Source organism: Pleurodeles waltl, chromosome 6 (genome assembly GCF_031143425.1).
Source record: "Pleurodeles waltl isolate 20211129_DDA chromosome 6, aPleWal1.hap1.20221129, whole genome shotgun sequence".
Taxonomy (NCBI): domain Eukaryota; kingdom Metazoa; phylum Chordata; class Amphibia; order Caudata; family Salamandridae; genus Pleurodeles; species Pleurodeles waltl.
The window spans coordinates 1,609,560,098-1,609,587,790 of record NC_090445.1 but is presented as its reverse complement, the minus strand read 5'-3'; the positions used below and the strand labels follow the sequence as shown (position 1 = coordinate 1,609,587,790).

The window sequence follows — 27,693 nt, the reverse complement described above, 5'->3', positions numbered from 1 at the left end:
CATGAGACGAGTGATGTTAGGAAAAATCGCCCTTTGGGACTGTGAAGATTCTCCTCTTTCTGTTAAAGGGGCATATTTACAAGCCCCTGGTGAGTCCCTGCACCAAATTAGCATAATTTGTTTATGCTAATGTGGCATTAAGGAAGCATTTTTGCCGTGTCGTATTTACAAAGTGGCGCAATACATTCATTGTGCTGCTTTGCACCCCCCTTGCGCCACATTAAGCCTGCATCAGGCATAATGTATGCAATGGGGGGTTCTGGCACTAGGAGGCCCACAAAAATGGCGCACTGAAATTTACAAGATTTCACTGCACCATTTTTTCTGTCATTTTTAACGCCTGCTCAAAACAGGCGTTAAAATGATGCACCCATACTACCCTATGGGTCTCCTTACACTTTGCTGCACTAGCGTCAACTTTTTTTGTAAAAATGCCCCTCATTTTAACCAGCAGTGATGACTGCGTAATGCAGGAAAAGGCCCTGCCCCACGCACTCAAGATCTAACGGGGTGCTGGGCAGGGGCGATGCAGAATGTGTTGTCGTGGGTTGTGATCCTGGAGTCTCCAGAAGTGGAATGGTTTGGGGACGTGGCTATGTCAAGAAGACAGCGAGGAGGTGCCGGGGTCTGGTCCGCCCACCTTCTTGGGGAGGAGTGGGTTTGAGCTCTGGCGAGGAGACTTTGCTAGGAGTGGTATCGGGAACAAGGGATAGCTGTTGAGTGGCAGCGGTCCCCTTGCTGCCCCGAGTGGTCGCAGGGATGGTTTCCAGTTGACACTCATGTCTCTAAGTCAGTCCCTTTTTTCTTTAAACTGTGCAAGCTTCACAGTTATAAAAACTTCCAAATTACAAAGAAAATGTCACAAAGTTGTGAGTCAGCTGACAGCACAACATTGTGCACACTATTCAGAGCCAGCAGTCACGAGAGCCCGACGCCGCACGTTGTTGCAAGGGGTAGTCGAGTCTAAAAGGATTAAAGGACACCCCGATCTTGTACTGTCTTCACACAAGGTCTGACACAAATCCAGGCAGAACCTTTCTCAGATTCCACAATGAAGATGGATTCGAAATAGTAACATGTCAACATCCTTTGCAGATTAATTAACCACATTTGCATCAGAATATTAGGATCCTTAGCGTTCCAACGGCGAAATAAAACACTGCAGGGAGAGATGGTGCTTTCATCCTCAACAGCCCATCCTTGTAAAACCCAACATAGTGGGCCACAAATGTCATGACCAGGGTGAAACACACTACTCCAGTTTTGAAATTTTCACCTGCAAATCACTGTTTTCATCTGTGTTGGATTAATTAGTGTAATTAAAGCAAAACAGGATTGCAACACAAGAATGTATTAGGCTATCACACAAAAACACAAATATCAATTTCCGTAATGGCTTGTATGGAAGTGGTCATAGTCATGAAGATACAAGAAGCAGAATACAATCTGCTAGGCGGAATATAGAAACAGACACAGAGAAACAATGGCAACAATCAGAAACATCTAACATTTTTTATCAAAATGTTACTCCCTGCCTAAATAAATAAGTGTGTGTCCCGAAAAGCTAGCATGATAAGATTTCCCCTAGAAAACTGAAGCAACGACTTGAAGGATTTCCATCTTGAATGACTAATGCCTGAGTAACTTGTTGACAACAGTCTAGTCTGGCCGTCAGGAGGACTTCTTGACCATTAGGTGGAAGACGGAGGAGAACATCTCATCCCACTCTTCCCCACTACTGAAACAAAGACGGACGCTGCCACCATCAAAGAAGCTAGCAACAAGTCATGAGATTGAGTAATAAAACCTAAATCTGGTGAACTTCTCAAAATCCGCGTAGCACAAGCAGAGTCTGCAACTCACTTGTGCCAGACGGAGGCACAGTAAGCTGGAAAACACACCTGTGATGAACCACAAGAACATCTATACCTGAGGCAATGCGACAGGCACAGGCGAATTCTCAAAAGACAGCGAGAGTCCACGAACCATTGCCCTCAGATAGCAGTGGAGGGAACTGATACAACGCTGAGCAACACTGATAGCGCCCAAAAGATGAAAAGGGACATCAAAGGGCAAAGCATGTTGACAACCTTTGAAAGTTTTCTTTTACAAAGTTCCTTTCTCCTAGACAATGACAGAGAACTTAAAGTAAAAGGATCACAGCTCTTTCTCTCGAATAAATTGTAGTATCACCAGGCTTACTGCTAAAATAGTATGTAAATTCTATTTATGAAGTCTAATACAAGTCAAAAGTCTAACCAGAAGCTCTGTAACACGACCGGCTAATGTAGCTCCCGGGTGGCACAACTTGAAAACAACTCCAGGCAATTAGCCGAAAGCACTCTATTTTTTAGCAAGTCGATCACCTTCGCCCCACCACAGTATCAAATAATGTACTTAAACTACGCATACATTGAAAAGGGCCAAAAGGAAGTTACCTCTACAGGTCCCATTTACAGTAATGACAAGAGAAGGACGGCAGAGCAGCCAGTGTGTCATAGGCCCAAGTTGAAGAAAAGAAGGAAATGGGCCCTCGGCTGCTGTTTGACTTCCAAAATACAGCAACAATCAGGGGCCAGTGGGACCCTAAGGCCTATGGGCCCGGTACTATTGCACCTGCTGCACCAATGTAAGCTACGCCTTTGCAGTGAGATGACTGTCAGTAACAGCAACACTAACGTTTCTTTGCATGAGTCCTAGATGGCCCATGGCAGGTAAGATGATGCATCAGCTGCAAGGCTAATAGAAATGACACACAGCGCGGGTGCAAGAAGTTTCACAGGCAAAATGACATTTTGCCATTGGGATATTTATTTTTCCACAGAGTCTCTAGAAGTGATTTTCAGGGAGGGGACATACTGCCTCACAGACAACACTAGTCGGGCCACCTGCAAAGGTTAATTTTAAAGTATATTTTTCTACATGTCTGTATATTTATATATTTAGCTATATATTTACCTCGCACTGTTGTAAAATGTGTCTAAATAAACATTGGCAAAGCCAATAGATCTTGCATAGGTGAAACATTTTGGCTTTGTCAATGCTTGTTTTTGTTATTGCCTCTTAGCGCATTCAGCAGCGGTGCTGGTGGGACCCAAATCTGCCCCCTGCCTAGCTGTGCCTCTGCCTTCCCCTATCAACAAGGACTTTCTCAGGCCACTTGCAGCAAGTTAGTGATTTCTTGCTGCCATTAGTGGTAGCTTGATTATCTACTAACTCTAAAGAAAGGCTTAAATGTCAGTACCCCTGAACAACAAAAGTGCACAGCCGAGATCAGTAATGAAAAAAAAAAAAGCACTCCCATGATGTATGTTGTCCACCTGAATCTGTTATAGCAAAGAAGTTATCTCCAGCCCATGCATCAACCCGACAGCTAGACGTAAAACACCAAGCCCATAGGAGTTAACACAGAAAAACACAATAAACCGTCAGCCCTTGCAGAACACCAGAGAAAGAAGTGGCGTACAACCAATCATGAAAGGTTACTTGACAACAATTTATTTAGTAGAGCTACAAGCAGTTTCCATCACCAAAATAGCTAGATCTCTCATGCTACCTGTAATTTTAAGTCTCCTTAGTGGCAGGAAGGATCCATACTTCCAGACAGTCCACGCAGGAGCTGCTGCTAACCTTGACAGAAGAGCGGGAAATGTAAAGTCCACTTGCAGCTCCAGAGGGCCCAGTCCTTCAGGAGGGCAGACATCAGGTAGTTAGCTAGGGTAGACTATGGAAATCCCCTCTACCTTGGTCTTCCATGTGGCCTGCTTCATCGCCTTAGTATCATCTTAAAAATTCCTACTCGTCCATCTATTTGCTGTTACCTCAAGGAGCTTCATGGGCTCTACACTGAGAAGAGCTCGGTGTTTAAAACTCTTTGCCTAGTCTTCTAAGGTCTATCTAACTCCAGCCACTCGTGCCTCAGGGAACATCTCCGCCATTATCAACCTTCACATTTGCAACAATCGTACAGCTCTAATTTGATCCACATTCTGTGCATTAATCGCAGCTGTGCTAGCAGCCACCCCTTCATTTTTGTACACAGCTGCTAGACACAGAAGGATTCTCTTCCAATAGAATCTCTAGCTTCCCACACCATTTTCATGAAAAAATGAAAAACCTGATTACTCCCACAATAAGCTAGTTTTGCTTCTCCACCAAGTCCTCCTCTGTTGCTATTCCATATTACTGGGACGGCCTGTTTGGTAACAGTGGGCTTTACAAAACTCAGTTCAATTCAGTGCAATGGAAAGCTCCACCGAGGAGTGCCTGTGGATCTGGCAGGCTCTGTCGTAACATATTGGTGTGACAAGGGGTTCTGGGCATCGCTGGAACATGTGTAGGCCAGTGGTAGCTGAGATTTACTCTAAAAAAGTGCATAGCGATGTTTATACCGATGAACTGGAAGCAGTGGTGGGATGTCACCAAAATGACATCACACAACCTTTTACTCCAAGTGAGATCGAATGAAGTGTTTGAGACAATCCTCAGCTGTGAGATGCCTACAATTCCTATTTGTTTATATTCTACTTTCTTGACTGCATTTCCGCAGTGTCTGCTCCCAACCGGACCTGATATGATATAAATTGTGCATACAACCACCGTACTACCCAAGCAAATGTACGCTCAGTGAACCCTATCACCTTCTTCTCCCAAACATGGGCCAACTGTGGAGACTGCTGTGTGGTAGCAACCCGGCTGGTTACAAACAATTGGGGTACAGTATTACTCATTGTACCACTTAGCGGGTGGAGGGTGCTTATCTGCTACTTTGTTGAATTTGAGTCAAACCTGACTGCAGCCATGGTAAATGCATACACGTGATGAATTGGTGATATATTTAATCCTATTAGGGGTTCCATGCTGCAGAACCCGGTATCCCCACTGGGCTATGTACTAATGTTGCTTGGTTTAGTGTAAGGTCAGTCTAAAGGTAAGGCAGTCAGATATCTTTGTTAGAACAGCGGCAAGTCTCCTGTGACTTAAAATGAATCTCTCATTTATAAACACACCTGTGCCATAATTACATGTTGGTTTAATCCTTACAATGATTACCCTGATGATCAACTATATTATAAACTTATAAAGTTTATCTTTAAATATCTATGTCACAGAGGGATGTGGTTACATGATTTTCGTTTGCAATGGGAGTGATGGAGCGAGTTTGTGAAATTTCTTTTATGAACCCTCAGAAACCAGTGAAGGCATGAACTAGCTGCACTTGGATTTACAAGATCACTTTGAACAAGTGGCACCTAGTCACATACCCCCACCTTCCTGGTGGGGTTCAGCATTGTAACTGAGTCGAGATTAGCACTGGGGCAAAGATGACAAGTGCTGGGCTGGTGGGTTGGGGGCAGCATATTCTCCCATCAATATGATCAAACGACCAGAGCTTGGACAAGTGACCTGGAGTCCTTTCAGGCAATTTGCTGTTTGACTTTAAAAAGATGTCTGATTTGTACTCAAACAGTTTGAATCTGTTTAATAGGTTCACATGGCCTTTCCCAGCTCCGAATGTTGTGAAAAATACATCAAATTAAAAACATGAGCTTCAGAGGCAGACACATGATGTGAAGTGGTTGAACCTCTGCAATTCCACCATGCCATGAATTGCTGCCTGTCTAGAAGTAATGCGCACATCATGTGTGTCACCACCAACAGGTATACACTAACAGCCTTTTAGGCAGCACCACTTTAGATCCTGGGACTTGCAGTTCGACTTATCCAATTAGTACTGAAAAGTCAGTACTGGTACCTGGTGGCACGCACGTAACATTGGGGTCTCATGGCAGCTGTAAAATTGACTCCTGTGACTAAACAATTACTGCAGAGAACTTGAGTTGTCAAGTGTCAGGGGTGAGTAGCATATCCAGTTCTGGATTTATTCTTTGCATTCTGAAAGATGGTACTTTTCTATCCCCATTACAACAAAACACCAGCAGAGTCACAGTGCTAAGATAAAACAGGGTTAAATAAGCTAACTATGCCTAGCATGAGGCAAATTGTGATTCATGTAAACACTACCACAGCATAGCAAGTAAACTGTCCTACAGTAAAAACAATGCAAAGAGGGACATTCTGTTTGTCTCTCGACTGCTACTTAAAATATTTGCAGCACAGAATATTGGATGCAAAAAATAACTACCGCCTACTCCATAAAAACCCTCTCTGGCCTTTCCCAGCAAACTCACAAAACATAATTTGTGACTCATGCACCAAACAGAGCCACAATGTCGCTCGCCAATGACCACGCATCTCCACAAACCAAATCAGAGCCAGACCTGTTATGAAAACATAGGAAAATAATAATGGCAGATTGTGTGCTAAACAACAACAAACCAGTGCAATTTAGTTAACTGCTCTCTGCACCGAAAACAATGTGTACTGCCCAGTCAGACACTTAAGAAAATGTCACTTTTCTTCCAGAAAAACAGCCCCACCGACTCTCCAATGACCTGCCATCCGCACAGCATCCTTTGATCAGTGAGTTTGCCTATTTCCCTCGCTGGCATTCAGCCCTGAGCCTCCATGGCTCATCCAGGGAATTTTTATACCAGTTCCAATCCAGCGAAAAAAGTTAAAAGCGAAGGCGCTTCTCTGCAAGTAATGGCACATTGAGGACTGAACTCGAATCTTGACCTCAAGTAGTCAAAAAATGTCATAGTTCATCAAATATCGGTCCACCTCGAACATCAGGTGATTGAAGTTTGTAAAGTGCCCAAATAACCCTGGAGGGGTTCTTGTGGCTCAGTGGGCTGAATTTAGCTTGACTTCTTAACGCAGGAAGACAAAACCTAGTACTTGTAAAATGAAGAGATCAGCCAGGTTTTGCGCTATTTCCAAAAATGATTGCGCATAGTCAGGAGGCCTTTGATACTTCTCATGTACAAAAACACTCCATAGTAATTGCTGAAACCAGTGGTAGGTTGAAAAGGAGTTTGGTGGAAATAACATGAGTCAGCAACAAACCCTTTCCTATGGAGGCAGGAAGATCTTGGGCCTCAGTGAGCTCTAGAAGATAAAACATGATGCACAGTGGCAGTGTGGTCTTTCCTTTAATGAGAGTTTTCATTATTGTCCTTGGGGACTCTATGCACATGAAACCTGGGGCTCCCTGTACCTTTCTTCTCTTGACGAGGAATCTCATTGTTTGGGTCTAGGCGCCCCACGGTCAACTGCTTGAATTTACTAAGGGAGTAGAAGCAATTGAGAACTTTAACCTTTCGGCTCTGGAGGTGGAGAAACAAAATCCTATGACTTTCTCCCATGGACTCCCAGGAATACCCACGAAGTAGCAAGGGACAGTCTCAAGTTCAGACCACACATAGTGGTTGGAGCCCCTTAAGGGCACAACGTGGAGGCCACATCTACACAGCTGCTTTAGATGCCATGCTGTGGGAGCCAAGAAACAAGCCATCTCGTCGAACAATGATGCATGTAATGTAGGATGGAGCCTTCCATTAGGGAAAAATACACCGCTGTCACAGAGCTTCTTCCTTTCCAGTGACCCCCAGAATTACACTCGTTGTGTACATCTCTACTCCCCTGCTGCTGTGTACACAGAAGATACTGATACATCCCAGAAACACATTTGTTGTGTACGGCACTTTATCTTCATGGTGTGTTACACAGAATCACAGCGTGTATCACAGAAAGACACCCCATTAGGTGAATGCCACAGAAAAATCCTGTGGATTTGTGTGTCATGCTGCTGTGCATTTTCCATAAATTACCTGCTGTGTACCAGAATTATATATGTATATGGGTGCCACAGAATCACCCACTGTCTGGGGGCACCAAAGAGCCTTCCCTTCTATACGGGCATCACAGAATCGTCCCCTTAGTACAGGCATCACAGTATTATACCCTGTGTATGAGCATCACAGAATCACCCCCCTTTGATTGGCATCCGATAATCGCCCTTTTGTATGTGCATCACGAACCATCCCCGTATGTGCCACAATTATATGTATATGGGCACCACAAAATCATCCACTGTCTATGAGCATCACAGAGCTGTCCCTCCTACATAGGCATCACAGAATCATCCCCTGTCTGTACATCACAGAATAATCCCTGTGTATGAGCAGCATGGGAACGTCTCATGTGTATGGGCATCACAGAAACATTCCTTGTGTATCAGCATCACAGAATCCTCTCCCTTGTGTGTGATTCACAGAGTCACCCTCTGTCTATGGACATCACACACTCATCCCCATGCATGAGCATTACAGAATCATCCCCCGTGTAGGCACATCACAGAATCGCCCCGGTGTATGAACATCACAGACTCACCTCCACTGTACGGGCATTACAGAATTGTCTCCTTGTATGAGAGTCACAGGAACATCCCCTGTGTATGGGCATCACAGGATCTTCCCTGTCTATGAGCCTCGCAGAATCGTCTCCTTTGTATGAGCATCACAGAATCATACCCTGTGTATAAGCATCACGGGAACCATCCAATGTGTTTGGGCATCACAGAATCATCCGTTCTAATTGAGCATCACAGAAACATTCCTTCTATGGACATCCAATGTCTAGGGGCATCACAGAATCATCCCTGTGTACCAGCATCACAGAATCATCCAATTTGTGCGGGCACCCCAGAATTGTCTCCCTAGTATGGGACTCACAAAATCATCTCCTGTGTTTGGGCTTCACAGAATCATTCCCCGGTATGGCCATCACAGAACCGACCCCTGTTTATAGGCATGTAAAATGAAAAAGAGATAAAGTGTCTGCTCCTATTTACACTTGTACTGTGTGACATAGCTTAATGCTACTTCTGCAGTTTTTATGGGTTGAGGTTCTAACCTGAGAGACAGTGGAAACAGAAGTGAAGCTCCTGCTTGCTCCTTTACATTCACAACAAACTTGGGGACGAGGATGGGATCATCATACTCCACCGTTGTACATGGGTATCATATAACCGAATATTCACTCTATTTGTAGGTTCAAAGACAAACAACCCCTAAGCCTCCACTCATGGTTTAGGTCATGTAATATGCTATCTAGCAATATAGTAGGCACTAACTGTACTCACTTAGAAAATATCCCTGCATCAGTATACGAATGTACCTCTATTAAGTGACAACATGTCAGAGGTTATTTGCTTTTCTCAGAACCACTCCACTGCCATATAATACAAATACTTCCTCCCCCTCTTCCACATGGCTAAGGTTGTAGTTTCCCTCCTGGCACTATCACCACCCATGACAGGGAAAGAGCAAGGACCTTTCAGGCTACTACCACTATGGCTCCCACTTAAGTCTAATATGACTTCCACTTTGTGAATGGTGGCAAGACATATGTTGTCTACATTCTTCAGCTATTCCCTTGGAAATGTTAGATCCACCCACACACCGAAGCAGGAGGTCCTGTCTCTGATTCCTGGAAGGGAGGTCAATGTCACAGCAATGTATCTGGTTGTAAAGCAGGTCTTACCCGGACAGGACACCCAACACCAAGTTGAGCATGAAGAAAGATCCAATGATGATCAGGGGGATGAAGTAAAGCCAGTTCCATGTGTTTCCTGCTGCATCATTTGTCTGAAAGAGAGGGGAGAGACTACCATGATCAGTATTGATGCACCAGGAATAAATCTGACAACTGAGTAGAAGGCTCCCATGCTCATGAGAAGAGCCACCCTCACATCCCCACAAACCTCAGTGAACGGCTGAATTCCGTGGAGTGCAGTGGGAGGAAGGGTGGTCAGGTGGTTACAGTGTTGACTGGAGGCATGAGGCTAACGTTCTATTTCCTAACTTCCTCACTTGGACGCGCAGTGCGGTTCTGGGCAAAATTTTATCTCAGTTTGACTCCTTTACCTACTGCAGCCGTAATAAAAATCACCCCACCTCAAGCAGCCACAGACCCTCTCCTTTCCCCTCAAGATCCAAAGACCCCTCCTTTACAATTATGGTCCACAGGTCACTCCTCTATCACAATAATCCACGACATCACTACTTTGGACTGAATCATTTTCAAGTCCCAGAATCAACAAATCCTGGCCTTCTACCACAACCAACCACAGCCTTGTCTCAGACACAGAACTTACACAGCTCCTTCCCGTCACCAGAACCTTGGATTCTTACATGATTAACAGAGTGATTCGTCTTTGGTCATCACAGCTTATAGATTCATGCTATCCTACCAAGATACACCACAGCACTGACAATGCTTTTTTAATGTATTTGATTAGTCCACATCTGAATCACAAAATTTGCTTTCAAAATTCCTCACAGACTTTAGACATTTTGGATATTAACTATAGGTTTTAGAAATTTAACACAAATTTTCTACAGCTTTCCTATTTTTGCCTGAACTTCCAGGGAGCTCGAAAGTGGCCATAAGGAATAAAAAAGGATGAAACAATGGCAAGATGCAGTAAGAAGGGTTTTGGTAGCGATCAGCATACGCTAGCAACACTGCGGGCACTGACTGGTGTTCTCATTTTAGTTTAGGCCTAGAAACAGCTTTAGCTGTTTCACTAGCTCATGTAAACAAACAGTTCATAGATAGAACACACATACATACATAAAGGGGCTTTCAGTCAGCCTTCTTCATCCAACACTCCTTTAATTTACTATTCTCATTTTGCTTCCAACCACCATAGCGTACAGCATGAGCCACTGAATCAGCACGTTTCCGCCACTGGCGTCTTGCACTATGAGTGGCGGCCTTTGCCTGATCACATGTGCATGTACAACTTAAAATCCGTGCACTTCTGTGCCAGGGCTAATAGACTTATACTTGATTTTACCAATTTTTTTCTTTCCATTCTATATTCTTTTTAATTTATTTGGTCATTCTTCTATGTTTAAACTATGTCTCAGTGAAACAGTAATTCACACCCAAGAGTATCTCTTTTTCATCCCATTACCAATCGTTTTTCCTGTGAGAAGAATTAACATTAAAAATGTTTTGTATACCTGTAATAAGGACACCTCAATGCTAGAAATTAAGGTACTGTTCTATTAAAATAATAATATAGATAATTAGTTTATTTTTCAATGTTCTAGTTTTACTGCAATCACATTGCCTCCACGACTCTATGGTTGTTTTTCTCCTTTCTTTTTTCATTTTTGTTGTATCTGCTTACTTTAAAAGGTTTTTAAAAATGTAACCAGCGCTCCAGCTTGCTATGGTCAGACCTATTGGCTTTGCAAATGTTTAGTTATTGTGATGGGTGCTCAACTGAGTTGCATTTCGCTTTGAGCTGTGAAGTCTTCATTGCATCTTCCATAGGGAAGCCGCTCAGCCGAAGTCATTCACGACCTTTGGCAGGGCTCTCTCTCATACCCCAGAGGCATGTGCAAGAGTCTCCCTGGCTGAAATGTGTGTGCCCCCGGAGGGGTTGTTTGGAGTGTAACAGTGCAGAAGACCAGGACACAAGAAGGCTGGTAATTGATTTGCAGGCGGGGGACAAGAATTTATCACAATTTGTAAAATGGGCTTGAGAGGTACGTGTGTGTGTGTATGTGAGACCACGTATTAGCTTGTTTTCTCAGTGAAGCATGCTAAAAATAAATACAGCGAGTGATGTTTCCTGTCCTTTGCTTCACTACTTAAAACATTAAATTGGGAAACAATTTACATTTGTTTCGTTGATTCTGGAAATTCCGCCATGTCTGTCCAGCAACATAAAAAGTTCATTATTTGAAGATTTTCACAGATCTTCCTGAAGATGTGGGCTGCCTCCACTATGACGTCCATACAGTACAGCCAACACATAGCTATAAAGACATGGGACCTGATTACGGTTTGGCGGTCGGAAAACCAACCTCCAGATCCGAAGTGAGAAGACCACCGCGGAACTGGCAGTCTCCCCACCGGCCTCATTACGAGTTTTGCACAGGGCTGACCTGTGAAAACCAAGGTTTCCGCAGGTCAGCCCAGTGGAAAACGTGCGGCGGCATTGGACTCTCCTCCACATGGAGCCGAATCCACTGGCATCACACAGGGGCCCCCTAGCACTCTCGGAGCGTGCATTCCGACGGTGCTGGGGAGGGGTGTTGTGGGCAGCGCAGGGGCTCCTCTACGGCCCTCTACTCTTGTTTTCCTCCAACCTTTTACACTGACTTCAACGCCGCTGAGCTGATTACAACCGCGACCGCCGTCGATCCTGGCGGAGACTGCGCTCTTTTGGAGCCATCAACTGTCAATATCGTTTTATTTTGCTGTCGGATTGCCACAGCCCGGCGGTCCAACCTCCACATTGAGTCTGGCGGTCTTTGGACCGTCAGGCTTGTAATGGGGCCCACAGTCCTCACAGTGCCCAGACCCACAGCAAACAGCAGTGCACTTAGAATGTGTTTACTTCCAAAAGCACTGCAGCTCGAAGCCACCCCGGGGGGATCTGCAGTCAGTATACGAAGCAGACAGAAGTTGATGAAACATCGCTTGTAAACCATAATTCTCATATTGGGGGAATTACTGTGCAGTAATAGTGTCTGGGTAAATATCCCTAGGGTGGAGTCTAATATTCCCCCCTACTCCAGTTTTCATATTTCTGATGGGAGATAACAGGATATTACAACGCAAAAATGTTTGAAATCACAAAGCTGGTTTCGTATGACCAAGTCTCCCACACAAAATCTGTTTGTAAATGACATCATCTTTTTTTAACCAATTTTTATTGTTTTTATCTTACCAAAAACAGTGAGCTCTAAATGAATCCAATTGTACCTACCATATGAATACAGTAGTAGCTCAAGGGTGTCACCCCTGTATACATTCGAGTTACAGTGTGGATGAAATCAGGAAGACCATTATTACATGCGGTGTACCAACACTGGTAATGCCGACGGGGAACTGACTTTGTAATTCACATGATGTTAGAAACATTGTGCAACTAATACCGCCTCCAGGGCACTCAACTACATCGTCATTTATTGTGCAGTGAAGATTCTGTTCTGAAAAAAAAAACACATTACTAACCAGGACCATTATAAGGGGTTGGCATTTGGGGATATTTGCACTAGGGCTTGTCCTTTTAATTGCTCCGTGCAGCTACTCTAAATTAATATATATAAAAATGACAAAAAACGCAAGTGGTCTCCAAATTTATTATGAGCCATCTAACACAGCCGCAATTTTTCTTTCCATCAGATAATTTTTTTCTACTTTAGGTAAAAGCCAAAGCAGGGCCGCACCCATCTTCTTGACCTGGGACCCACTAAATCTTCTGACGAGCCTGCAGCTTACCTGAGGAAGCCAAGGCTGAACCTAAAATATGCAGGCCCAGCCAACCAAATGTCTTGCCTCGTCTTCCAACCTCCTGGCTTGTCCGAAATTCAGTGTGCTAGAGGCAGGGCGGCTCCTCCATAGGGGCGGAGGAGCGTAGCCCCCCCCACCAGCAGTGGCAGACGCAAACCTTTTCCCAAAAAACGATCATAAACTGTGTTTATGATCGTTTTTTGGAAAAAGGGACGGGGCCACAGGGGTGACATGCGCTGAGATGGGAGTGCTCAGCACTCCCCCTCAGAGCGCATGTGTGTTTGGCCGGCCCTCTTGGGCCGGCCAAACACACATGCGCACAGGGCTCTCAGAGTTGCTGGGTTGGAGAGAACCTGCACAGGCTCCCAGTCTGCCTGGGAGCGCCCTGGTTGGACGCTCCCAGCCAATCCTTATGCTGCTCTAAGCAGCGTCAGGATTGGCGCAGGGCAGGCTGGGAGCCTGTGCCTGCAGCAGAAGACGGAGGAAGCAGAGGAGCGGTGCGGCACGGCAGTGCAGGTAAGTGTTTTTTTCATTTTTTAAATTCTTTTGTATTTAATTCTCCCCCCTCAGCCCCCCCACCGCACTGCCATTTTAAATTTGCGTGAGCCACGACTGGCTTGAGGAAGAGACAATGAGCAATGGGAGGGCTCTACAGCCTTGCCTCTTGCCTTTCAACAGTATGAAAGACTGGCTTATTTCATTTCCTGTCTCAGTTGTTATCAGGGCCTCAGAAGAAATGGAAGAACAGATTGGTGCTGCACTAGGCCAGAAGTACAGGACTGAGGGTTGCAAGTCTCTCGCTAAGCCTTCTGTCTCCATTATGTGTATGTGGACTGGTACAAAAGTCAAAGATAATGAGGCAGGAGGTGGGGCAGTATAAACAAAGTCCTCCTCTCTCCTGGACATTTAATGATGACCAGGTTAGTCCTGCTGCAATCTGCATTCACAAGGACTAAGTACAGTGCATAGCTCACACTAAAAATAGAAGTTACAGCTACAAATGCGCATGTCCGTTCTCCTGTTTTACTTAGATTGTCCAGCTAGTGGACATTGCAGATGAGTAAGGTGACGCCGTTGGAGTACTCGTGAAAATCTACTACTTTTGCAGGTTTCTATGACTACACTAGGAGTTTCTTGTGAATCGCCTGAAAGTCTGAAATCTACTCTAAACTCCGGAAGAAGTCTCCGAGGAGTAATTTAACATCTTTTATAGAGATATCTGTGAATCAGACCCTCGGCATACAACATTAGAAGATGTCTTGAGTTAGGAGCTCTGGGCATCTTGCGGCTCACAGTGCTTTGTGTACCTGTGGAACACAACAGTGTTTGTGATCACAGACCTAGAAAGTACCATCGACCGGGGGCTGATAAATCACACTGAGAAGGTGGGAGGAAGAAGAGATAAATCTTGAGGGTGATCTTTTCTATGTTTTTTTAACGCAGTATCAACCTGCATCAATATCAAGTCCACTGTATTCACTGCCACTATATTGTCAAGGTATGTATATGTGAGGTTGAGAATAGTAAATCCATATTTCCCTATGTATACTTATATTGACAAAATAGTTGTTGTCAGTATGGACCATGTGATATTGTTTCTGCTCAATATTGATGTGGTTGATATTGTGACATACAACCCTCAATCAGCTTTGGTTTTGTAAAACATGTAAAAAATATTGAATGTTATTATTGTGGTAATTGTTTACTCTTCATGTTACAAGTGGCATTTCTTTATTTTTACCATATTAAAAAAATGCTGGCCTTCCAATTGTTATTGTGGTCGTTGCATTTTAATTTTTCTTGCTGTATCTAAAGTACGCACCCTGAAGTTGCCAATGGCATTATCCAGGATAAAAGGTACCAACTGACAAAAACTATACTAAGCTTGTGAAATCAACTGATATTTCAAATCAGTATCTTGCATTGACCTCCATAAATAGCTTCAACACATAACCTCCTATTTGAGAAACAGCTACTAAATTTCAATGACATGTGTCATGTGCTTAGGTGCAAAAGAACCAATCATGATCGTTGATCTGCTTTTAGAAAAATCTCGGTATATTGGCCTCTAAACTGCAAGCGATTATTAAGGACCCTTGTTGTATTCTGTAGGATGTTGGATTTTTTTCCATTTTACTATTAATCTCACGATGTTCTAGAGAACTGCATCTGAAATATTCTGCGCACCGCTCAGCAAATACTGATAATATATTCTTCATCTGTCGCTTGTCCATGGTATATTTTGGTTTTAGTATAAATGGAGGTGATTTTTTTTACAGAGAAGTTCTGGAAATAAGGGAGGAGAAATGCCCTAACAGCCAGAGGACTAAACGGGAGAAGCAGGTTCGAGCCCTGGCATCGGCTCATCATCCTGTGATCCTGGGCAAATCTCATAATCTCCCCGCAACAAAAATAAATAAATACAATAATAAGTCTGCCCTTGTGTAATGCAATCTGGCCTCATGTAAATGTCTCTACAGTCTTTGGGACAAGTTAGTGCTATATAAAAAAATTCGAAAAACATGAAAAGGTATAAATGCCAATCATTGTTGAAGATGTGGTAAGCAGCTGCATTGCCAAAACTGGTTTAACCGTGAAAGAAAAAAAGTGAAAGCTTCTCCACTTCTCAGAGAACGTAAAAATATGCTTTACGGCTTTATAATGTGAGGTTTGTGCAAGAGAAACTACAAAAGAATTCAGAGATCCACCGCATTAAGTCTGTGAGTTGTGAGGTATGTTTAATGATAATTGAGTAGAATATCGGTAATGGATCATGTGCAGGTGTTTGGGTCAATTGATTATGAGGTCTGTTTGAAGATAGCTCAGTGGAGCATCAGCTGTGAATCCTGCTAGGACTAGTGGGTCTGTGCGTAGTTGATTGTATTGAAGAAGGAGCTCAGTGCAGTAGCTGTATCTCTTGCACTCGGGGGATGCTGGCTGTGGTCCATGTTAGGAACTGTGGATCTGTGCACTATGGGGTCCCTCAAAAATGAGATCAGCGAATCACTAGCCTGGTTAGTACGAGGACCAGTAGATCTATGCATTTCAAGGTCTGTCGAAAGGTCTCTCACTGGAATGCATGCTGCCAATCATGCTATTGCTTGTGTGTCTGTGTGTTTCAAGGTCTGTAGAGGGATGGGCTGGACAGATACCTAGCTGTGACTTATGTTAGGACCTGTGGTTCAGTACATTGTTAGACTGTGCCAGAAATTCTCAGGGAGAAAGACAGAGGTGAGTCAGTTGTGCGGTTAGGTTTGTTGACTTCTTATTCGTGGATCCAGCAAAAGGTCTATGAGTAATATATATGAGGATTTATCAGTGAAACAAACATCTTAGAATGAAGTGGAGGCTGCACAAAAATTTGCATCAAATTTGTGGAAGTCAGAATTTGGTAAACTTATGACTTTGAATGTGGTACTTTATCGGAGTATGTTACAGTGATGCCTGAGGAGATCCAATACACGTGGTGGTTGAGATCTCATTAATGAGTTTGTGGACGGAAGGTTTACCACCATGCTAGTCTCGCCTAAATATCCTAGTGCTGCAAGCCTTGATAAATGTAAATGGACACCCATTGCACCCATCTGGAGAACACGTTTAAGAAGAACCACTGATAATTTTGGTTGCGTAAATAACATATCTACGAAATGATCCGCAGGTATAATACTCAGAGGCAGGACTCCAGCTCAGGAACCCAGCAGGATGCAGGCACATATATAATGGTACTTTACTATTTATTAAGTGGGTTCACATGTATACTGCATGCTCCACCAGGAACAGGATGACATCATTATGTGCCACACATTCTAGCAAACAACCAAACCAACACTCCGTGATAGCCACACATCGACTACATCACAGTTCAGTTGGTGAGTAAGGAGCAGAGTCAACAAAAATACTCTTATACCCAATACACACAAGACACCACACACAGAAGTCTTATACAAACATATCTCTCTCTTGTACAATCAGCATACACTCATACCTAAAGACACAGGGAACATAATAGTCATTCCAAGATCAATAAAAACCACAAACAACAATATCCATAACACCTATACATAGTCTCTCCTAGTCACTTGGTATAGGGCCCTCACATTCTCTGCCAAAGAACAACTGTAGTAGATCAACCCACATACAACATGGAACATCATGCCCAAAGGTACTCACAGTCTCTGTCACAAAACACAATGAAACATAAAGTGAGGGGAGGAATGTGCCTCGCCAGAAAGGGACCGGTTATATACAAATCAGACTTGTTCCAGCTCCGACTGTTCAGTCCACCCGAAGCCACCAGGCTAGGACTTTCGTGGATGGGAACAAGAAAATTCCCAGACTGATTTTGGCACCGTTAAGCCTTATCAGTAATGTGTGCCTTGAGCCCTTTGGAGCAGTGATCACAGTGCTCACATTTAGGCACGCCTACCACATTCAGGGCATCACATTGACCAGCACATAGCAATATTCAACACTCTAATATACGACAGAACAAGCTCACTCATAACCTAATCAATGTTGAAAAACAACATGTCAAAGCAATACCAATAACAGCGCCAAACATAACAATCAGCAGGCAAAATAATCCTGAGGCGTAAAAATACTAGCCGCTGGATGTTTGGCTTGCACTCTTGCATTTGTTCCAAAGCACAGCCTCTAGTCCAGCATCTCCTCTGGTGCACACCATCATGACAATGTTGCGAAAAGTTTAGATCACATCTACGTCTGTGAAATTATTCTCTGCTTTGATCAGGTGGTCTTCGGGAATCCACAATAAGGCAGTGATTCACGTTTGAAAAGAATTACAGTCAGAGATATCAGTGCCTTCCAAACATGGCAACCTACAACTAAACACTGACCACAAAAGAAGCAGTTTCTTTTATTCACATTTCCACATAAAATCCTTGTACGTTTCTTAGTCCCTAACAGCCACAGAAAGATGTCACGGGGAACTGCAAGACCTCTAAACCAATCCTAGACCCCAAGGGAACGTGGACTGAAAGTGGCAACGTGATGAGGCCAGGAGGATTGTACTATGAAAGCAGAGTCCTGAACAAGAAAAACCTTGTCTACTAACTATGTACACACCACAGGCCACCACAAGTGGATCTCCAGGTAACACACGCCTGCCAACTCTCACACTGTCACTGCATGTCATATGCAATCAGCACTTTGCACGTGGTCAACAGGTGAAGAGCTGATATCAGACAGTAGATTTTCAGCTCATGGGTGCAGTGTGAGATAGGAGGTAGAGCCTTGAGTGCCACAAACAGACGTGGAAGGACATAGGATGGGACGAGCCCTAGAGCCCTTGACTGTCTAGGCCATCTCTTCTACAGGGCTGCAAAGGTTTCATTTGGCTTATGTTTGATATTTTCATGCTCTCAGCAGGCCTGTGTGTGATATTTCAATGCCTTCTGTGTGATGCTCTGGGCTGGCTTTAGGGTGGTGCGATCGGTGCAGCCGCACCTGGCACTGAGTTTGCGGCGCTGAGTTTTGCAAAAACATATGGGTTTAAAAGTGCCTTCTATAGAGTTCCTTGTCTGTCCAGAAGCTTTCCGACAACTATAAAAATAAGATAACTAGTGATTAATATGCCTGCTGCAGAGATATCAGAGTTTTCTCTACTGGCAGTTTTAACTCATAATAAAATAGTGTAAAGGGTTAATAGCCTGTTTGCAAAGAACATGTAGCATGCAGATCACAAAACTGTATTTTATGTGAGTAAATCAGTGGGTTACTGCTTTGTCAAAGAGATCCTTTTGTTACTTGCAGTTCTTAAGTAAGAGTCCTAATATAGCACAGTGACCTATGGACTGTCATCAAAGAGCTTCATGCTAACTGCATGGTATAGGCAGGGTAACAGAAATTATGTGATTGTGCTGCCGCAGCAATTTTTGCATAAACATAAATTTGCTGCATTTGCCACACAATCCTTCATCTGTTGCATAATCTGCAGATGTTCACAAAAATAATGAGTTTCTAGCTCCAATGGTTCAAAAGTTACTAAAAATGCAGCAAAATGTGTTGCCGCGCAATGGAGGGCCCATTGTGAAGCTAAACTGGTCAACATGTTGTTGTTTATTGCTATATTGGGGTGCTAAACCAATACTAATGAGGTGTAACCAAGACCAATACAGTGTTGCAAAGTTTAAAAATGATGAAATGATGAAGTAATATGATTACAAAATGTGCTGCATAATGATACATAATTTGCCTTCTCTTGCCATATAATTTACTCAACTCTGCCACATAATTTGTCCCTCTCCTGCTGCATAATTCCACTGGCCCTCTGTATAGGTTAGAACGTTATATTTTTTTCCCAGTCTTTCAAAATTCTCATGTTGCAAAAAAAACAAAAGCATTTGTGTGTGTAGAAATGCATTTTATTAGTAAAGTTACCCCCCCCAACTACTGTTGTATATTTTAAATCCTAAATTTATGTTTTTCCCTAATCTTTCAATATTCTAATGTTGCCCAGAAAACTTTAGTTTGGTTAGAAATACATTCTTATTAGTAAAGCCAGCCCCAACTACTGTGGCATGTTTTAAATCCCCAGTTTGTACTTCTCTAGATCGAACACCCTTAAAATATATCACCTACTAGTGTGGATGACGTGATGTCTACACTTTGTATTCCTCATAGGTTTTTGGACTATTTCTCATAGACTGATTTACACATGCGTGATTGCTGCATGAATACTGCATGTGTGTGTGTGTAATGTAAAGTGCCCAGACACCCTACACTGGTATGATTAGCACTTTAAAATAAATGAAATGCATGTGAGAGAGGGGCTATGAAGAGACGAGGGGCACTGTCGGAGAGTGGGAGTGTGGGAATTTGTAGACACTAAAGTAATGGGGGGGGGTGACAAAAAAGATTTTCGCTACCAGCGGGACAGCCAGTCCTGGTGACATTTAGCATGAGTAGAACCACACCTGTGGGTCCCTGGTAAGAGATGCATTTCAGAAAGGACCTTTCGTGCAATGAAATGGTCCTGAAGCGTTGGTGCACGTGAAAGGCAGGGAGTCAGGAGATGCAACACGTTCTTGCTAATTAGTAATAACAACTTGTTTTTGTATAGGAATTCGTATCGCACGTCTGCTGTATCTAAGTGCAGAAATAATACGTGTTACTGACACCCACTTTAATGGTACTCAATTTACAGCCCTGCAGAAGGATGCAGGGCGAAATCAGTGTCATTTTAAGGATTGTGAGGGCCTGGGGCTCTCAAGGTTCTACCTCCTATCTCACACTGCCAACATTTTGTCAAGATTGGCAGGTCTGGTAACAGCATGCACATCAGCCTTGAACTGTGCTGTCTCCCATAATACTGCAGCAAGCCCTATCATGGCCAAGACACATATCGATCAGGACATGACCTATAACTGAGCATGAGCGGCGTAGAACAGAGACCACTTGTGACCAAAGTGTCACAGGCACCAGCACACTCACTGAAACCATTAGCGAGCCCTCAATAAACTCAAACTGAGAGCCAAGGCACCCTTCACTGCAACATTCGAAAGGCAGGGCCCTAATCTTAGGTAACATTCACGGCTATCACTTGTTATACAGGTAAGCTGCCCTGTTTACTGGAGTTCTGAGTTGGGCTCTAATCACAGTCTAATGAGGGAAAAAGTAAGAAAAAAGAAACAGAAATATAAATATAAACATGCATTAGTAAAGCCAATCTTGTGTTTCGCATTGGCTGCCAGCCTATTGGTTTGGTCAATGCTCGCTTTGTTTTTTTATGTTTTTTGTAAAACGTTATCTTTGAAGGATATGCCAGGCCTTCACTAAAACATATAAAAAAATTGTCAAAAAGCAAAAATGTTTTGGCCTCAAAAAGCACAACTTCTCATAGTGGTACCAGGCACTGAAGGGACCTACTTTGTGTGGAGATGTTCCTTGTGAAATCACAATGAAGTCAGCCAATGGCTGAAATGGGCTGATCTACTAAACCATGTCAATCACAATGAAGTCAGCCAATGGCTGAAATGGGCTGATCTACTAAACCATGCTGTATACGGAAGTAGAGAGAAGAAAAATGTGAATGACACAACTCATTCGAAGATCAAAAAGGTCTGGATACAGATAAATACCGAAAGCCTGGACAGAGGCACAGATCATCAGTCAGGACACAGGTGCAGATCAACAGAGTATGGACTCCTGTAACTATCGACATTCTGGAAATGGGCATAAACCGACAGGGCAGGAATAAAGGCACATATTCTAAGAGCCAGGATACAGGTGCAGCTCGAGATAACTTTGACTCAGCAGCAGAGCGAAAGGGTTTGAACCCAGGTAATTGTAAGCAATTGGAGCAGAGGTACTGATTGTCAGAGCCAAGGCACAGGTTCAGACCGAGAGGGTCTAGGCACAGATTACAGAGTCAGTACACACGTACAGACCAACAGAGTCTGGACTCAAGTAAATATCGACATTCTAGACACAGGCACAGATAGACAGGGTCTTGAAAGCGGCACATATCATCAGAATCTGGACACAGGTACAGATCGGAGGAGTCAGGGCACAGGTGTAGTTCCACAGAGACTGGGTGGAGGCAGATATCATCAGAGTCTGGACACAGGTACAGATCGGCGTAGTCAGGACACAGGTACAGACTGACAGGGCCTGGACACAGGTACAGATCGACAGAGTCAAGGCACAGGTATAGATTGAAAGAGACTGGACGCGGCATATATCGTCAGAGTCAGAACCCAAGTGCAGGTGACATAACTGGGACTCAATCGCAGACCAACAAGGTCTAGACTCAGGTAAATATCGACAGTCTGGTCTCAGGGACAGATCGACAAGCTTTGATGGCTTTTGAGGATCTACAGATCCATGAATTACCATGAACCATATCTAGTGAATGGCCATCCCAGGTCATAGTATATTCCAAAAAATAAAAATGGTAATAGAAAGATGGGGGGGGACATGATTATCAAACTGCATGTGTGTGTGAGGCGTGATGCGGTTTCTGCAGTTGGACTGTGCACATCTAGGTTTCTCCCCGGGGGCACGAGTACCACCCGCTGCATCACCGCTTCCATGGAGAATGCGCCAACTGCTCTTCTGCCAGCGGGAAGATGCTTATAATAGCACATACCGCCAAAGGCTCCCAGCCTCCATCAGCAGTTTTACTTTCTTTCCAGAAGCATTTCTATTTTACATAAAATATGCGTCAGTTGAGATTCAAGGCACAAAAGCACATTTCAACACCCGGTAGCAACCTAAGCATCTGGACACAGCTGCACAGTATTTTAGAAAGACCCTCAAAAAACCCTTATTTCAGAACTAAGCATTGCATCCTTACTCCAAGGTTCTTTGTGGAAAACTGTGTGCTGCTCGAAGGCCTGGGAAGGCCACTTAGTACCTGATTGCGCGTTCTGGGATTATATATCACCCCTGATAAATAATAATACCACACAGTACTTTATCGGGTGCAATAAATAACACCTGTTACGAGTTATTGGGGAATAACATGTGATTCTGGTGTGCAATGCACCAAAATCTGCATGATACGGTAAATACCATATGTTTTCCACAATATATTTCAGTAGGTTTAACTTGCCAACATTTAACAAAAGTTGAGTTATTTAATGCACCTGATCATTATCTGATGTGTTAAATACCTTCAAACTCGTACTTCTGACCCATGCATAAAGGAGGGATTTACACATGGGTAGGAATATAATGAGCAACTCATAATCAGGGCCTTAATCATTACCAAACCTCACTTATCAATATTCTTGGAACAAAACCCAAGAGAACCACTTCTACAACAGACCCTCTTAGCAATACTGTAAAAAGTAGGACTATGGCAGAATCCATCACCAAAATGACTTTTTTTTCAATTTCTATATCCAGGAGCAAAGGTGCTGCAAAAAACATACACTGTCAAAAAAACTTGTTGTTAGTCCTTTTGTGCATTTGTTAGGGTGGACTCAGCTGAGTAACAAAGTCTAAAATGAGGCACAGTCCAAAGGATGATTGTAATTCCTGTCAGCTTCCTAATGGTTTTCATCAGAGCCAGCATATGGGCAAATTCTGCATTTTCACAAATCATTTCCAGCCAAGCTAAAGCATTTTAAACAGTATGCCAAACAATGCTGTCTTCGGGGAAGGAAGCATTATCTCAGTGCTTCAGAATTCAAGCAACAGGACTCAAGTTGCACTCCACTGATGAGGCCTAACAGGCTGAAACTGGTCTGCAGTTGCTTTTGGTCCCTTTCAGAGGGCACCTAGCCAGGCAGTACTTGCTGGTTTGACCAAGGAGAATTTGCATATGGCTGGTTCCTGCCTAAGGTGGCATGATGGGCATTCAATCAATGGATTGGAATGCCGGGCAGAGTACTTTCAAGTGTCTGAGATTAAGTCAAGTATTCCACTTATCACTTTTCTCGTTTCCTCAGTTTGATACAGAATTTATTGAAGCTGTGCATAATACAAATGGTAAAACAGCGGCATACACTTTGGGGAGGCAGGCCACAAAAAGCATCCTCAGCCCATGGACTTCAACTGCAGGTGAACAGTATTAATTGGAGATGGTCCATACTGCAACTCTGATAATGAATAGTTGGGAATAATCATGAAGGGCAGATTCCCACTTGAATGTTTTCTGCTATTTCTATATGTTCGAGGAATGGCCTCTGTACAACTCTTGTGGGGAAACAATGATGGGAGCAAGGCAGACAGGGACACCTATTTTGGACCTTTTCTAGGAGACATTTTGATTTATTTAATCACAAGATTAATTAGTTAACCTCCCCAGATGCGAAGGTAACTATGTTGGTGACAGACATTGCTGCCTAACAGGCAGCAGCGGCTACCCCCGATAAGGCGGAGGAGCATCGCCACACTGGACTGTGGGGAAAGAAAATGGGCTGGAGGGAGGGGACCAGAGAAGGGCTTTTGGTGCACAAAGTGTGCATGTCTGTTTGTCTGGCCGTGTTGGGCATGTTCTCTATCCAGTGTATTGCACAGCCGAGTGGAGAACATGCCCAGGCTCCCACTTCCAGTCTGAGCAGCGAAGCAGGCCGCTCAGACCAATCACGACTCTGCTGCTAGCAGGGTCGTGATTGGCTGAGAGCCTGTGTGAACCACGAAGAGGAATAGGACGAAGAAGAGGACGGAGAGGAGATGAACACGTCTCCCCCAAAGGTAAGCTTTTAAAAAATATATATATTTCCACCCCTCTCCCCTGTCCAGCCCTGCCACCTGTTTAGTGGCAGCCACCACTGCTAACAGGGCCAGTGACCTGTCAACCAGTCTCTCAATTTCTCTATAGATCACACTGCATTTACCTGGTGACCCTCCAGTCCACCGTACCAGACATACCATCACCGCGAGGCAGTTGCAAGAATGGAGAATGGAAAATACACCAATAAAACCTAGCACGTCTTTCAGAAATCTGTCTGTGGCAAATACACCAAAATCCAGATGTGATCTGAGGTGATCTATCTGTGTCAAATACACCAAAATCCAGTTGTGATCTGAAGAAATCTATCTGTGTCAAATACATCGAAATCTGGATGTGATCTGAAGAGACGCTATTCCTTCGGAAGATGGTCTCCGTGTTAAGGGTTTTCCGAACCTCTGGTCTTTTCAACCCTGGAAAGGAAGTGCATTCCACCACTGTCTGATCTTGCAGGCCGGGGAATGTGAGGTGCAGTGATCACCAGGGTTCTTGTCTTAGAGGTCCTGGCAATGACGCGTCCATCCAACAGTGGCTGCTCTATTAGGTGAGGGTACTTCATGAGCAATACTCACCATGCACTTGCTTTTATTGGTCCCGGATAGGAAATCTACCTCCAAATCAGACTACTATAGCAAGACTGTGACGATGGATGAAACGTCAGATGCGCAGGCCCTTTAGAGCTATCTTTGTACTTGTTTTAATGGCACGAATGGATAAAAAGTAAAGGACATATTTTTGTATTTTTTCACTGCTGGCTGAATGCCGTGTGTTTTAACTTGAAGGGAGCTTCTGCATGTTCCAGCATACTGTACCACCTGGTCTGTAATGGAGGGAACCTAGTGAGAGTGCTGAGTGAACAACCTTATAAAATACAAAACAGCTAAGCAGGTCCCCGAATGCCTTCACCCTACAAAGGATAAAACATACTTCAGTCAATTCCTTAAGTGGGAACTTACTTGAACTCATTCGTTACATCCGTAAATCTGATGAGTGAACCAATGGCGAACTAACAGTCACTTAAGGTAAAAGTGATGATCAAATCAGCCAATGGGTTTATACATTCAACTAAGACTAACGAAATATGAGTGCAAAATATTTATAAATCGTTACATTTATTTCGCAGTCAGCTGTGACACCAACTATAACATCATAGCCAAAAATTAAACCTTCAAAAGAATTTAAGTCAAAGGATCATGCTTTTAGAGTCCCTCTCCCCAAGGTCCTGTAGTACACATTTTTAAAAAATCTTCCTTGAACCTCACATGCGAAGAATGAGAATGCACAGAATCAATTGTTTAGTATTTATTAACTTCTTATATTGATTAAATTAATGTATAGGTCAGTGAGCAGTTACTGCTCCGGATTATTTACTCAATACATAAACATGCATTTACATTCCAATAAATGAATTTACATTGCATGAAACAGTAATCATGTGCTGGGTAAATTAACGATAAATTATGGAATAACTATAATATGATTACTGGATAAAGATTGAGACCTTGAAGAAGAGTTTGTTGCCTACACTGATACACAATGTTAATTAGCAAGTGAACACTTGGCCAATTAGGTCAACATTTATTAGGCAGATAATGATAAATTGTCAGATAAATCAAACACAATCTACCAGTATTTACTGGCACGTTGATGAACACCCACTGGCTAACTTAATGAGTATTTATTACCAAATGAAGGAGCAATTAGTGGGCCATGTATTATTTATTCATTGAATAGACCAATGTGGATATATATATATATATATATATATATATAGTTTTTTTTTTTACATGATAACTTATTCGAACTTATCTGTTACGATCGCAGAATATATATAACAAATCATAATGTATTGTGTGAATCAATGAGCACTACTTTACCCATTAAATTACAATCTAACATGTCTCCTTTTTGAGCACGTATTGGTTAATTTAACATATGTTTGTAAATTAATAAGCATTTTCCCAAACAATATGCTTTTAACAGGTAAATTAATGAACAGTTAGTGGCATAATTAAGGAAAATGTGCTAGTCCTATTAATGAACATTTGGACAATTACCGCCAAGTTTAGCAATTAATAAGGATCTGCACGATTACTGGATGCACAAATAAGCCCTCATCAGGGGCCTTGAATGAAAATGCATATGATAAATGAATGATCAATTATTAGTCCAATTACCAAGCAACCATTAGACAAATTAATGCATTTCCAATGTAATTATTAAATATTTAATTATTATTGTTTAGCTGCCTAAAATCGTGGTTTTATGTATTTAATTTCCAAAGCTTTGGGAAACACCTGACTCCCTTTCAAAAGAATCAGTGCCATTGTTAAAATCAAGATAATTGTCGTTGGCACTTGAAAATTGGCTCATAGAGTCAAGGCAAGGCACAGTTAACAGAGATTAAACACACGCTGGCATTTGGGCATTTTCCTTAATAGGATTGAACCTGTGAAGGTAAGGATCAGATATTTAAATTTCAGGATTGGAATTCCACCGATCAATAGCTTGTGTAGTAAATGGAATGCTCCACACGTGGAATCCAGTGGTTAATTTGTAAATAAAAACATGTCAGTGCCCAAAGCACTCCTCTGAAACACGCGGCTGCTGCAATTAAATGTGGGATCGCGGAATACTGAAGCAGCATAATCCTGAAGCCATATCGGGCCTCTTTAAACCATTTACAAGGCCCTTCAGCTCACTCTTGCAGCTTTCTGGTTTCTCCCTCTGTGGCGCTTTTCCGTCTTTCTTGACTCCGTCTTTCCCATACGTGCCTTTTGCTCTCAGTAAATGCCTGATGCAGAAAAATAAGTGCCAGCCCTCAAAAATAAGCGCCAGTGCCCAGCGCCAGAAACCACAGGCTCAAATTAAGCACTGGTAGAATCTGAGGTCTGTCCTGTGTGCAAGGAGCAGACAGAGACCGTTTCATTTACTATTTTTTGCAAAGGTTACCATTGCATTAAGAGATAATGGGTTGTTCAAATCTGCCGGAATTTGGCCGTAAGGCAATGTGGAATTGCACTCAGGATTTTTAGAGATAATAATGACCTGATAGTTTTTGCTTTGTCTGCATTTTTATATTCAGTATGGTGGTTAAGACATAAATAAAAAGGTCAATTATAAACTGATTTTTGCCTGCACACATTGGGTTTTAATGATTTGGTTTATGGGATCTATTTTACTGTGCTTATTCAATGTATATATTCTAAAGTGTTAATGGTCTGTGCTGTTCGAATTTAGATGTTTAATGAGTCCTTTTTTCCTGAAATAGA

General features: G+C 43.0%; 1 protein-coding gene across 1 annotated transcript in view; it reads right to left on the bottom strand.

Moving 5' to 3' along the window:
- The window catches only part of CACNA1B (calcium voltage-gated channel subunit alpha1 B), an 856,833-nt gene that overhangs the window by 343,300 nt on the left and 485,840 nt on the right, over nucleotides 1-27,693 (bottom strand). Inside the window, exon 7 of the mRNA XM_069241492.1 lies at nucleotides 9,448-9,551. Within this exon, the coding sequence (XP_069097593.1) occupies nucleotides 9,448-9,551 (104 nt within the window). The remainder of the gene's footprint in view (nucleotides 1-9,447; nucleotides 9,552-27,693) is intronic.